This window comes from Pseudopipra pipra, chromosome 11 (genome assembly GCF_036250125.1).
Source record: "Pseudopipra pipra isolate bDixPip1 chromosome 11, bDixPip1.hap1, whole genome shotgun sequence".
Classification (NCBI taxonomy): Eukaryota; Metazoa; Chordata; class Aves; order Passeriformes; family Pipridae; genus Pseudopipra; species Pseudopipra pipra.
The window spans coordinates 21971002-21985857 of NC_087559.1; the positions used below are offsets into that span (position 1 = coordinate 21971002).

The window sequence follows — 14856 nt, forward strand, 5'->3', positions numbered from 1 at the left end:
TTGGTTTCTTTTGCTTGTTGTGGTGTGCTGTAGTTTTTCTGGATAAATACTTTTAACTGGGATTTGAATGAATATTGTATATAATTTAATGTTGGGATTCGCTGTCTTCCAGAGATAACAGCAATTGCTTCCTGGGACATGAGTAAATGCTTTTTGAAATTACATTAAATTATGTAAAAATTGCTTAACAGTGAAGTTATATTAGATTTGTTGTTCATAGTCTGGTTTAGGTGGCTGAAATGTTTTGCCACTTTAGCAAACCAATATGAATGGTTAAAAATCTGTGTATCTTCGCTTATACACTTTTTTCTAGTGGTCTAGTCTGAGTAATTTCCCTCACTTTTGGGAAATGCAGGTGCAGGAATTCCTGATGGGATACTCATGTGAAACATTTTTGCAGTTTCTGCTATGTTTAAAATAGCTAGACTTTCCCTTCTTGGTTTCTTAAAGAAAGGAATCCTTTTTTTTGGTCACTTATTTCGCTTGATATTTTTTAATCCTCACTGCCAATTATGACTGAATTTGACACAGTATAGAGGGAAATATTTATCTCCTTGTTATTAACTTGTGAAAAATAGCAGCTGGGCAGAGGAAAGTGCTCCAGAGAGGTCCTTCAGCTGAGGAAGGGACAGTTACAAACCCTCCTGCTTGGAGTGAGCAGCCAGATGGGAAGAGGGAGCAGAGCTGTTGAGTAACCTCTTGGCAGCCACACAGGCGGTTTGGTGTGAGGTACAGACCAGCTGGAGGAACCTGAGGCTCCTACGACTCAAATCCGTAGGAATCCAGCATTTGTTCATGGAATAACTTAGGGACAGCAACCCTGGGAATGAAGAGGTTGTCCTTATCCTTCTAAAGCAACCCAGGATAGTCTTGGCTGTCTTGCCACAAGGACACGTTGCTGGCTCACGTTCAACGTGTCCCCCAGGACCCCCAAGTCCTTTCCTGCAAAGCTGCTCTCCAGCCATCCAGCATTCACTAGTGCCTGGGGTTATTCCTCCCTAGGTACAGGACTTTGGCTTCTCTTTGCATGAGCTCCTCTTGCCCATTTCTCCAGCAGCACAACCCCGGAGGGTCCTGTCCCCACCCCTTCCACCTTTGTGTCATCAGTGAACTCGCTGAGGGTGCCCTGCCCTGTCCTGCAGAGCGTGCTGGGCACTTGGATTCAGTTTGCCTGGTTCCCTGCATTCAGTTTGCCTGGTTCCCTGCATTCAGTTTGCCTGGTTCCCTGCATTCAGTTTGCCTGGTTCCCTGCATTCAGTTTGCCTGGTTCACTGCATTCAGTTTGCCTGGTTCACTGCATTCCTGCAGGCCTTGTGCTGGGCAGAGGAGAAATGCACTGTTAATACTGGAAAAAGGAAACAAAAAAACCAGTTTTTCATCTTCATTAACTTGTTCAGCAGCAAGAGAAAGCAATTAAATAATCTGTTGATTTCATACATTAGTGTGTGGACAAGCAGTTGATTCTGAACCCATATATCAAACTTAGTATCTTCTATTTTTGAAACTTTCTGTACCTTATTAGGTTTGCTGTTTTATGTCTTCTAATGCTGCATTATTCCTTGTGTTGCTGTGTTTGAGGTACTGCATTAAGTATGTTGATATTGAGCAAAGAGAGAGGGAGAAGACTTGAAAAGATCAGATTAATTAATCCCTTGGTAAATTAGTGGTGTAGAGCAAGACATAGAAATCAGCGTTTAGAAGTGCTCAAATAGTACTTTAGTACTCAAACTGGTATTGGTGGTGTTTGGTGGGCTCTCACTGTGCAGTAACAGGCTGTTAATTATTCTTGAGGATGCCTTTCCCTTCTATTGGTAACGCCAGGCTGCCATCCTCTGGTCAGATTTGTTCACTGTCCTGTCGGGACCTGGCAGGTTTGCAGAAGGGAGAAGCCCATTCAAATTTTAAAAGCTTCGAAGGAATAAATACTAATATTTTTTTTTATTAGAGGAATGTAGTTGTTTGTACAAGGAATAAGTAATGAGAGAAGACTGTTAGAAGGGTTTATAACAAATCTCTTTTTCTCCTTCTTTCCTTTTCCTGTAACATTTGTGGAGAATGTAAAGGTGGAGTTGATTTCTTGAGAGTTTCTCCCCATCTGCTGATACTGAAGTGCCTTGTTCTGTGGAAAGACCATTGAACTCCAGTGTGTTATCATTAGTTAATTACTCTTCTGTTAATTGCTTTGCTGTCCATGTTCAGAAACCACTGCTGGGACTCTGCAAGGTGCATTTTATACTGCAGTGTTTGTGTGTCATTGTGACACCCACGTGGGTCTGTGCTAAAGGATGCCAAAGGGGCAAGGGGTGTAAATTATTAGTTATTACCCACAAATACCAGCTGAGGAGTGATAGCTAAAAATAGCGGAGGGGCATTGAACATATTTTTTTTTCTCATAAGTGACAGACATCCTATCAGTTTATGATGAGATATAAGAAATTACTGGTTTTCTTTGCAAATTATTCCTACAGGAGACAGTTAAGATGAACCACTTGATGCTTCCCTGCTGAAATGCAGAATTACCAATGTACTTTAAGTCACAGATGAAGGTTTTTAAACTTCCAAGCTGGCTGAATTTGCCCTGAGGATGGTGCAAAGCTGAGCAGTTGATAAGATCCTTTGGAGATGATTTATTAAGTGTGAGGGCAGGAGCAGTATCTTCAAAGTAGAGTTGCAGTTCCTTGGATGAATGTTATCTGTATCCAGGAAGGGTTTCTCAGTCCAAAGGCACGTGAAAAGGGAAGAGTGAGAAGGCTGGAGAGTTTTTGAGGATTTGGAAGGATAAGGTCAAGACTATGTGGTCTTCTACCTCTTAGCACTTTGCTGCATTTTCCCAAAGTTTTCTCCTTATCCTGGGACTTCAGCAGTGGACCTAAAATTGGGTGAACCTCTTAAAAGAGTGACTGTAAAGGATTCACAGGTTTAGAAAGCACTTGGTTACAGGTTCCTGTTACTGCATAAACCCCAATTAGATAAGGAATTGTTTACTTTCTCTGTTGTTTTTAAGCCTTGTTATTGAATTAGTGTAGAATAATGCATTATGTGACACTGAGCTTATTCTTTCAGTAAAGCTACAGAATTTGAACCACTTTTTCTGTTTGTGCTGTCATTGCTGACATGATGTAACTAGTATAGCATGACTGTTTAAAGAATACATTTAAACCAGAAATCCATATAAATGTAATGATTTTTCTCTTATCTATTCTATTTACTTTCACTGTACTTGCTCTTTGTGCTTTCAACTGAAGATTTGACTGAAGTCCCACTTATTCAAGGTGAAAACCATTAACTTAGTGCTCTACAAAGTAAATAAAAATTTGGAAATTTTCATCCATTTTTCCTTCTTCACCTTGTTTAGGGTTTACTTTTGCTGCCATGTTGCTACTTGGCCACTCTTTTCCTGTGGAAGTCACTCAGATCCTTTCTGGCTCTTGGTTAGTCTCTGGTTACCTACAAATTTTCTGCCTCATCCTTTATTTGCTTCTTTGACAGTAAACTTTGTAAGCAGTGAACCTTTTGTGGGACATCAAGGATTTCAATTTTTTAGCTAGATAAGAGAGGGCATTTATTTCAAACCCTCACTTTGTCCTTGCACAGTTGGTTGTTGTTGCCAAAGCCTTGTCTCTGGGGTTAGGAGCTGGTTTTGTTTGAAGGCAGGTGGCCTGTTAAGGTTGGTATTTGCTAGGAAATGCACTCCTTAGAAACGTCTCCAGAAGGCAGGAATGGAAGGATTCTTGGTGATCTTCGGATTCAGGGGGTTGTGTTTTGTTTAGTGTTTTGTTTTTATTCTGCCTTGAGGTGATGTACAGAATTGCTGTTTGCAGAAATTGTTCCTCAGTGAAAGCCCCCCCTGGTGTGCCCTCCCTGCCCTCTGCACATGGCTTTGGGTCTCAACAGCTTAGTGGTGTTAACAAAATAGGAAATACAAGACCAAGCAGATGGAAAAAAAAAATCAGATATTAGACTTGATGTTTCTTGTGTAATGTGTTTAGGAAGGTGGTAAAAGGCTTGAGAGATGGGGAAATGATTCATTTCTCTGCAGTATTTTCTTCTACAACTAGTCTGTGCCATTTCCCATAACTGCTTCAAATACAGTACTGGATTTTTAACTTTGTGCAGAAGAGCAGGGATAAATGATCTGCCAGGTATGTAGATTTGGGAAAAGGAAGACCAGAGGAAGTGTCCAGGGAAGAGTCAGGAAGGTGCTTTGTTACAACCTCTGAATGTTTTGCCGTGAGCTGCCATGGGATCGATCACACAAATGCCGGTATTCTATAAGTTTATTTAATTTATTTTGAATCCCAATAGCAAATATACACTAAATATATCAAATATCCATTTTATACAGTACTGTCAGTATTGAGAATTCTGTGGCTGCCCTGCACAGGAGGGTCAGGGCAGTGAGTTCCAGCTGCTTGCAGTCAGCACTTGTAAGGGACTTCCATTGGGAGGGATTCTAAACCCGTGTGGTGTCAGAATATGGAAGAGGAGAAAATAAACTGAAAAACACGATTACAGTTGGTATAGATAAAAGAAAATGTTTGTGCTGGCCTAAAGGGAGTTTAATAGTCATTCCTATTAAGCTTGAAGCGTATCATAAATCTTGAATCCTACTTTTTAATATTCGGACTGCATCGAATTCTGTGAATAGTAAAACACTGAAGGACATTTTCCTCTTGAAGTTGCAAGAGAAAATTATCAAAAACTTTTAAAGGCTTTTTGTCTGTTCATTATGTGAAACCTGCCTTTATCTCACTTAATAGATTATAAAAATATATTCTAGCTTAGAGACAGCGACCTGACGATACCATATCTTTTTATTGCATCTTTGCTCATTATCAAAAATGGCACAAGAAGTTGTCCTTGAAGTCTGATAATTTTTTTTTGCAATTTTTCTTATAATACTTTGGGAGAGGAAAAGGTCCTTACCGTGGAAAAAGTCACTTCCACGTGATTTTTAGAATTTATTTGAAAGAAGGAATACGTCAAAACTATGTGATTTAAGGAAAGAATTAATATCTACAATAGGAAACGTCAAATACAGTTTCCAGTTCCACTTCCAAGAGTTCTCCTGTAAGATATAAAGACTTCTGTTTAAATTATTCAAATGTAGGTTGAACATTGTCAAACAATACAATGGATCCTACTTAACATACCATTTCTAATTAATGACCTCGGACATAGCAAATACCTTGTAAACGGTTAAATAGTGTAAAATCGGCATTTTTGCTGCGAATTTCAAGTATTGTAGAACTGCTTTGGCCAAGTTGCTGTTTGCAGTGAGGGGCTGGGGGTCACTTGAGGAAGTTGCCCAGCTGGACGCTGTTCCTGGCTAAGATGCAGCGGAAGGTGGAGGGCTGCACCTGCCAGTACTTGACGGGGTTGTTGAAGAGGCTGATGCCGCTGTACAGAGCCTTCTTCTTCCTGCGGCCCGTGGGGCAGAAATCGTTCACTCCCAGCTTGGCGATGTGGTTGGAATGCAGGAACACCACCTGCAGGGAGCAGCACAGACAGGTGTTAGTGTGCAAACGGCATCTCCGGCTGTCAGATCACTTGGGAGTAACACCAGTTAAAAATCCACGGTAAAGCTTTTTTAAAAACCCTCCTGTCTCTCCCACAAAGAAAAGTCTTTGGAATTCTATCAGTGTGTTCTCAGAGTAATTGCATTCTATTCTTAGGGAACTTTGTGCTAAAGTGAGATTTTATGTTCTTTTGTAGTAAGAATTATGATGATGCAGTATTATATTCTCCCAGATCTTCAGGGATTTAATAGATTTAATGATGTAGTCTCGAGCCCTTGGAGAGATTTGTTGGTATTGTTATAGGAACAGATCAGTCCAATGCTGATGTAGCTTAAATTAGTAAATACAAGGGCTTGTAATAGTAAAGTTTAGAGTTTAAGTGAAATAATGTACAGTGACAAAATAATTCCTTGTATATCTAAATTTACGTTACACTGTAAGTTGATATTTGCATTGGTTGTTTATATATATATATATATGTATATTTTTCTCTGTCTATCTAAAGGTATTTTCCTTTACTTGTAAGTTATATGAGAAGCACAAAGAAATGAAATTCAGAGGGAAAAGCTTTTGCCAAATAGCTTATTGTGTGCTCTGTCACTTGTGCATCTCTTCATGTGTCCCCAAGCTTTGTTCTGCTCAGGATCCCAAGGTATATGTCATCTTATAAAATAGATACGAATTTAATTGCTATTCCAGAATTCAGGAAATAATTGTGTTTTGAAAGTATTTTCTTGCCAAACATATCTAGTTCTGAATACAAATTTTAAAATCTTAACTCACAATTTCATCCTTATAAATAGTTTACTTTGAATTTAAGACTTTTCAGTGTGGGAGTGGAAAAATTTCCACTCTGGGTTACTAATATGGAAACTATGATAAATCTGTAACAAACTTTCTGGAAACATTTTCTGGGTGTAGCACGTTGTTGTCCTTTTTTTTTTTTCCCTAGGAAATATTCCTGCTGTTTGATTTTATATTTATTTCTTTAATAACCATATGTGACTTCAGGTTTTCCCGGTAAGAGAGTCAAATCCAAATATATGTGGCAATTAATGATGCCTTTTGGTTGTGACCTAATCAGTGTGACAGAGTGAAAGTCAAACAACTTGGAATCACTGGAGCTTTCTATTAAGTTCAATATATGACCTGCAGGTATCTCAGCTCAGGTAATCCAGGAGGAACCTTCTTCAGCTTGTTTTTCTCCAGGTGGATTTCACGGATACTTGGGATGTTGGCAAAACTTCCATTTTCCACATCTTTGATTTTATTGTTCCCAAGGCCCAGCCTAGAAATAGTACAAGGAACATTTAATTACAAGCTAATTGAGATTCACAACAGCACTGGAGAGCATTCTTTATTTTTAAAGACTGAAGTACACAGGAGTAAACACAGGGCAAGAAAAGAATGGGGAGAGGATGAGGAAATCTTACCTCTGATAGGAAAAAAAACCACAACTGAGCCAACAAATATTTTTTCCTTCTTAATTTCATCTCCACTTTAAGGAGATTAGCTCTCAGCTGATCTCAGTGTGATGTGAGCAATTGTTCAATTTTGCATGCAGTTTTTCTAATTATAGTGGCAAGAGTTTAAATGGTAAATATCATTCAAGCTGCCTGGGAAATAAATCAGACCCTTCTCTCAAGCAGTAAAGCTACAAAGTACACAGTAGTATATAGTATATATATATAGTATATGGTATATACAAAGTACACAGTAGTATACTTTGTAATACAGTATTACAGAGTAATCCAGTGTACAGAAATACAGAGTGCTGTTCTAAGAAACAGCCAAATAGCAAGTCTTGTAAAGGAAGTTTTTTTATATATATAGCTTATGTCTAAAACAGGAAGTTTTGGACTAATCAGGACTACCTTCTTTCCTGCTTTAAGTTTTCCTTAGTTAGATTGTTTTGCTGTAAGCCTCCAGCCTGCATTGCTGGAAGGTGATTCCAAAGGTGGGGGACAGGTGGAATGGCCCTTTCTGCCCATCCTGCCATCCCCTTGGTCTCTGTTCTGTCACAGCTTATTCACAAACTGAACCTGCTGTCTGAAGGCACTTCAATAGTTCTTCTTTGATAGTAGTTTCTGTCACCAAATCCCAAATGCAGAGCTGCTCAGCCATATTTTCAGAGGTCTTATCTGAGCTTTAGAGAGAGAACTCCCTTCTCTAGTCCCACATCAGGGATACATTCCTCAGAAACAGGCATTTTCCTTAAACCCCATCACATTTGGGAACAGTTACCAAACTGTGTCCTTTACCAGCTACTGTATTTATGAGAATAAATTTATAAGAATTATAAGAATTTAAGATGGTTATATTTTGTAATCAGCTGCTGTTCCTATCCTACTTTTCTATTGCAAACTGTAGGCAGAAATCATGTAATAACAAGGCTAATGTGGTTTCTGGGCTTGTTTGGTTGTTTTAAGCTTGGTCTTACTTGCAGCAATTCTTACTAAAACACTTAAAACTTCTAATTCTCTTTTCTGCCATTAACAAGAGAAGTCTCAAATCGAGATGCTGCCAGGTGTGACATTTTATCAAATAAAAGCGTGGAAGTGTTACCTTTGAAGGTCTTTGTAACGGTTAAAATCCTCAAGTTCAATTGCTGTGATCTTATTGTCATCTAAATGAAGCTCCAGGAGACTGGAGGGCAAATCTGATGGGAAATAAATGCACAGTGTGAGGAAAATGAGCCAATTTATTTTTTATTGGAAGATATATTGTGTTCCAAACAGCTTCTTTCCTTTGTGTTTAGAATTGGGTGAGGAATTTTGGGGAGGTTGTCTGCATCAAAGAAATGGGGATTAGGTGTTACTATGGTAATTAAAAATCAACATAATTTGGTTTCAAATAGTAACTTTAAAAGAAAAAAAGTAAGATGTGAAAGTGCATATACTAATTTTAAGATTTTTAGTTCCAGAATTTGTTTTTTTTTTTTTTCCTGGCTTCCTTTATGACAGCTCTCAGTATTTTTGGTTAACTTGTCAAAGATGTAAATTGTATGTTTTGTGCAGTTACCTCAGGGCTGGTAGTCAAACCCCTACTCCTGTGGAACCAGGGAGAGCTTTTTGAAGACCTGTAATTTTTTGCCCATGGTGTAACAACTGTGCCGTTTTAGCTGCTGGGATCGATCTGGGAGGGATCTTTGGGAATCCTCTCCCCTGAATGAGATATTTGATTGGCTCTTTCCCACGCCACAACATTTTGTATTTCCAATACCTCCACGTTCAGAACTGCCAAGGAATGGACCAGGAGGTGGTGAAGCTTTCCACAGTATCTTTTTAGGGAAGGCCCAGGAAGCTCCTCCCGAGCGTGAGTTCCTGTGTGCTGATCTCAGGCTGTTTTCCAGCCCCTGTCTAGATGGCAGCCGACCCCGAGCCATCCCCGCTCCTCGGGGCTGGGACAGCGCTGCAGTGCCGGAGCAACGAGCTGCTTCCCGGGCCGCTTCCCAGCCGGAATTCCCGCTGGCACTCTCGGGGCTGGGTTTGTTTGTTTGGGCTCTTTCCCAGTTCGCATTCCAGTTCCCAGCTCCACGTGCTGCTGGTGTCCGAGTTACACCGGCAAGAGGGACGAGCACCCCCCCGTCCATTGCAGAGTTTGGGTGCATTTTATAAGCTACGTTTTTTTAAATCTTCGTGCCATTATAATACTTGCAGACAGGAGGATGTACAGACTTAGTTTCCACCTGTGGTGAATGAGTTCACTGTGAAATAGTTTGGGTCTGATTTGTTTATATATCTGACAGACATATTGGACCTCCTGCTGTGTTTCCCCTTATAGGAGATTCCTCTATAACAAAGACAAAATTGGAATAATTTTATGAGTTTTTTTGGGCTAACTGATAGGAAATGGCATTATGATGATACTAGAGGAATGTTTTGGGGTATTTTTGTGTTAGGGAGCAGCCAGGTAGTTTCTGACCTTAAAGATATCTGAACAATTGGGGTGAGTTGGTTTTGTTTGTTTGGGAGGGTTTTTTTAGTGTTCACTTCTACAGGGATGCTTCTGCACACACACACACACACACACACACACACACACACACACACACACACACACACACACACACACACACACACACACACATATATATGCCTACAGGAAGAGATTAAATTTAATAAGGAAGAAGTTCTTTATCTGAATTATGAGAAATAAATAAGGGGCTAACATATGGTTTCCCTGTAAGTTAAAGCATGATGTGACGATATTATGCTTTGTCTCCTCCCTTTTTCTCTTCACTAGTAGTTCTGAGGAGTTGAAAATCATATTAATTTGGTTAAATACCCAACTGACCTGCAGAAAATGGAGGTGGAGTGTTGCACTGAGTTCCTTCAGGCTACCTTTTTGTATGTGTCAAGTTAGTGTTTTAATTTATTGCTACCTCCAAATCACAAGTTAATTTTTTTTTGTATGAAAGAGTGATTTGATTTTGTAATCTGTTGTGTTGAATTTAACTAAACGTTAATATTAAGTTTTGCTTAGCAGAACCCCATCAAAAGATGTATAAAATGCCATATTGGATTTTGCATTAAGGAGGTTATGTTTACTGCACAACATAACTGAGCTACAGAGTGACTTGAAACATTAAAAATTAAAGCTAGAAATCGTGGAGTTGCATTTTAAATCCATAAAGGAAGTGGGAATTCTGTATCCCTTCTGGCTCAGATCACCTATCAGGGGGTTTATTCTTCCCTTGTGAGGATTTTGGAGAGGCTGATGTGTGAAAGATGGGAAATCACATCTTATTATGAATTTCTTTGCACTGTTTCTCCTGAGAGGAGTCTCTGGTGTGCACTGTGTGTGCTGTTTGTGCATTCACTCTTTTGGGATGTGGAATTAAATACTAACTTCAAAAAGAAAAATAAGATAGGAAATGGCTTGGTAGTAATGAATATACAAAACAGAATATATAATTTAGTAATCATATAGATGTTAAAGCATTTTATTTAGGAATATACTGGTATAAGTGAAATAGGAAAGCTAAAGCCTACCTTTAGGAATTGAAGTTAACTTGGCTTCTGCAATTCTTATATGGTAGATATTTACTCCTTCAAAAGCCCCAGGCTCTATTCCATCATTGTTCAGAGGATTTGCACTCATTTCTGTCCAAGGGGGGAAAAGAAAAGCATTTATGGCTTAGGAATTTTGTGAATTAATTTTATTTGTGACTTCTGATGTTCTAAGCACGAGTTAATGTTTAGCTTTGATTACCTCTTCTGAGGGGTGGCAGTCCCAGCTCTCAGGGAATTCAGGCTGTTTAACTTGGCTTGCAGAGTTCCCCAACCCCTGACTTATGTAGCAACTTCACAGAGAATTTAAATTGGGAAAGGCATTTCCCAGAGCTTGGATATCTCTTTGAGAGGAAACTGTACATTGGGCTGAAAATTCTATATTGTAGAAACTTTTGATAAAGACATTTTTGGGAGAGACATTTTCTGTTCTGCTCAATTGGACTTACCTAAAACATGCAGAGACTTCATTCCTTTAAATACATCCCTGGGGATTTTCTTGACCTTGTTAGCATGAATTCTGAGCTCTGCCAACGTTCTGGGCAGATTTGTTGGAATCTCAGTCAGCTGGTTGTGGGACAGGTACAGTCGGCGGAGCCTCTTTGTGGGTTGAAAGGCTTTGGGATGGATCTTGTAGATTTTATTGTTGTTCAAAGCCAGTGCCTGGGAGACATGGGAAGAGCAAAAGAAAGATTTTTTTTTTTATATAGGAAAGTTATGATTATAAATTTTAAGTCATGAATTTGATATATAATTTAGCACTTAAGTGTTTGAAATATTTTATTTTTCCATCATACCAAACTTTAGCACTTTGGGCATTTCAGTTGCTTGTGAAAAACAAAATAGAACCTGAAAGCTGGAGCATCATCTGGAAGGTAGAGAAAAACTAGTCAGAGCTGACAAGGTGCCAATGGATCATAAGAACTGGCAAAACAATATGTTTGTATTCAAATATTGTAGGGGGTTATATGCTTTGTTGTTCCTTAATGCAGATTCTCAAAACTAAGAACTTCATCTTTTATTTCAAGATAACTCAGCAAAATAAAAGTCAGGCTTTTAATCTGTGTTTCTTAGATGTTCATGTCTCTATATGACACATGAATTTATATGTTATTTGCCATAATTTTCCCACTTATGTGAATTTAAGTCTCTCCTGTACTGTGCATTAGTCCTTTTTGGGGCAGTTTTTTGTTCTTCTTTGCTATGTGTTACCAGAGAACTTGGAATGAGTTACTACAGACAATAAAACGTGAGTTATCCAAAATCATTTACATGTCAAATCACATCCCTATATTTGCATACTCAGATATTCATTTTTGTTCCTTTTTTACTTCTCGGAGCTGTTGGTAATTCATCTCCTCTCAGGAATTGTGGGGGGGAAAAATGTAGAGCAAACCAGAATTAATCTTTTTTTCCAGAAAAAAACGAGCCTAGCTTAAGGAAATAAACAGGAAATGCTCCTTCCCAATCCCAGCTGCCCTCTGTGCCTTTGCTAAGCAGACTCCAGGACTCAGCCAGGCTGTACAAAGTAAACTTTGATCTCAGTGAAAATGTTGTTCAGCCTGGCCACAAATGAACTGAGGAGAAGGAGCAAAGCAGCTCAGTTATCACATAATGGAGTGGTGACTGATATGTAATGTGCTGATGGCTGATGGGTTCCAGTGACTTCCTCAGTCCTTAGAGGTCAGTTCCTGTAAGATCTGTTATACAGAATATAAACCCCCTTCCTTGGTGAGGCCATTCTGGACCCACGAGACAGGGGGAATGGGAAACCTTTTGTTGCCAGCTCTGAATTTATGTGATTCTTCTCTTGCCTGTCCTGGCTTAAACCATAATAATTAACAAGCTCATTCAGAAACATTTAGATCTGGTGAATTTTCACGTCTTGCTCAGAAACCAGATAGGACTGAAAGGATTTGTTTATGGAATCCCAGAATCCCAGAATGGTTTGTTGGAAGGGACCTTAAAGCCCATCCAGTTCCACCCCCTGCCATGGACAGGGACACCTTCCATTATCCCAATGGAATAACCTCCAACCTGGCCTTGGACATTCCCAGGGATGGGGCAGCCACAGCTTCTCTGGGCAACCTGTGCCAGGGCCTCCCACCCTCACAGGGAAGGATTTTCCCTTAATGTGTTAGGAGTGTTCCTTCTGTTAGTTTATTGTGTGCTTCGTGTCTTTCTAATGGGGAATAGTTTGCTGTACATCGTGGTATGGATTTGTCATTTTTACAGTGAGAATTTTAATGTTGTCAATATTTGTTGGTACTGGATCTAGAGTGACTTGTTATAGAAATAAATATTCTAAAGCAGATTTAACTTTCCAGTCCTCTGAGACTCTTGTTTTCTTTCATAATAAAACAGTAACATTGTGTACTGTAAGTACCTGGATTTATCAGTTGCCAGTGATACTTGTTTCAAAGTGTTTCTTTGTGCATATGTGAGCATGTTAAAAAGTTAGTAGTAAATCCCCTGACTTTGCAGTAATTCAGTGTTGGTCAGTTTTCTGTTCAGGTCAATTGGATGTAACAAGTTTCAGTGGTGTATGTGTTAATTTTATGTTCTGTGTTTTTTAAATACCCTCAGAAAGCATCATTCTGGTTCTACTGTGAGAACTTCTGGTGTTTTCCAGCTAAGCAGATAAAAAAGGAGCTCTTGTCTTGCAGCCTTTAAAATGTAAGGAATGTTTGTGTGCATGTTAAGGACTGAAACATCTTGAGAATCTTTTTGGTGAGATGCATGTGGTACATCTGGGTGTTGCAGAAAGTAGTTCTTACAACTCAGAAGATATTTGCTTCTCACCATGTGGGAATAGTCAAATACTCAGACATGAGACTGTATTTTTATCTCTACTATTAGAGAAGGAAAATACCATTTGTATTTTGGAAGTATGGAAATATTTCAGATTGCTAAATAAGATTTCCACCTTGGGAAGTAGCAGCTTACATAGAGTGATGTGAGTCCTTGGAGGTCGTTTTCCTTGACCTCTTTAATTTTGTTGTTCTGGAGGTCGATCATCCGAGTATCTGGCGGGATGTTGCGAGGGATTGATGTCAAACCTAGAGAAGTGACACAAACAGAACCATTATGTGCCTGGATGCAAGTCCAAAGAAATTAATTACTGAACAGTGAAGCACAGTAAGATGGTTGATGATTATGGTGGGAAAGAAAATAGGAACAGCCACAGAGCAAAGGGTGGAAGGGAATTTTTGGTCATGGGAGGAACTAATGATGTAAGGATGTACCACAGGCGTGTGTGGATAGTTCTGGGAGGAGCTGCTGCTGCCCCTGACCATGACAGCCTGAAGAGGGGTGCTCCTTGCAGGTTCTCTGCAGCTGGGACATAAACTCAGAGCACAGGTTGTCCTGCAGGGAAAATGCTTCAATCCCTGGAGAAAGGAGCCCTCAGAGGCTCCAGGGCACTGGTTCCCTGTTGGGCCCAGGCCAGTGGCTTTATGGGGTTTGTGCCCAGTGCTGGGCTGCTCCTCTGTACCCCTGCACTGCTCCATCCATCCCAGTGCTGGGGTTGCCTGTGGAGCCACCCAGAGAAGGGCAGGGCTGAGAGATGTGTTTTTGGTACACATGGATGAGGGGTGGTCCCCAGTGCCAGTCCTTCAGTACCAGCGGTATAAATCCCCCAGCCCAGCTCTCTGTTCAGTTACAAACCCGCTGCAGTTCAGGCCATCTGAGATCCTCAATCAGCACAAAAGCCTTAGCAGGGGTAGTAACTTCCTTTTCAGTGGGAATGCTGATGCATCAAAGGCTGTGACGTTTATTAGCAATTGTTCCATAATTAATAGGTTGCAGTTAAAGATGAAGTCTCTTAATATGTTTTTTTTTCCTATGTGTGAACTGTAAAGTGGTTTGCAATCTGCAGACCAGATGCAATAACCTCCATTTGCTGCTGTCAGCAAAAGTTTATTTGGATTCCTTAATAATGACACATTTAAAAACCCCAGCAGTTTCTGTCTGGACTCAATGTTCCTGAGCCGTGAGCAGCCCAGGGTGGTGTTTGGGATGGTGGCAGGGCTGCAGTGAGAACAAATGGCATTGTCCCTGTGCTCCTGGCAGGACCACAGGCCATGAGTGCCTTGAATCATGAGAAACCTTCAATGAGCACTAATTCAAACTGGAACAATTAATAATGAATTCCTAGTTAGGCACTGGGATGTACCTGCAGCAGTGACAGGAGCAGCTTTGCCTTTGGCTGAAGTGTTACCAGTGATGAGCACTTGAGTGAAGTTTGTGTCCCACTTATGTGGGACATTAAATGTCCTTGTGGTTTGTTTTAATTTGTTTTCTTGTCATTTGACCTGTTGCTTTGT

The 14856-nt window shown here is 39.9% G+C and overlaps 2 protein-coding genes across 3 annotated transcripts in view; one reads left to right on the forward strand and one right to left on the reverse strand.

Moving 5' to 3' along the window:
- CENPP (centromere protein P) overlaps positions 1–14856 on the forward strand; it is a 127006-nt gene that overhangs the window by 49673 nt on the left and 62477 nt on the right. The gene's annotated exons all lie outside the window — the stretch shown is intronic.
- Positions 5292–14856, reverse strand: part of LOC135420049 (extracellular matrix protein 2-like) — a 46563-nt gene continuing 36998 nt past the window's right edge. The window contains exons 12-17 of the mRNA XM_064667012.1: positions 13478–13590; positions 10981–11194; positions 10514–10624; positions 8085–8178; positions 6669–6807; positions 5292–5489 (exon numbers count right to left, since the gene is read on the reverse strand). Of these exons, the coding sequence (XP_064523082.1) occupies positions 5292–5489; positions 6669–6807; positions 8085–8178; positions 10514–10624; positions 10981–11194; positions 13478–13590 (869 nt within the window). The remainder of the gene's footprint in view (positions 5490–6668; positions 6808–8084; positions 8179–10513; positions 10625–10980; positions 11195–13477; positions 13591–14856) is intronic.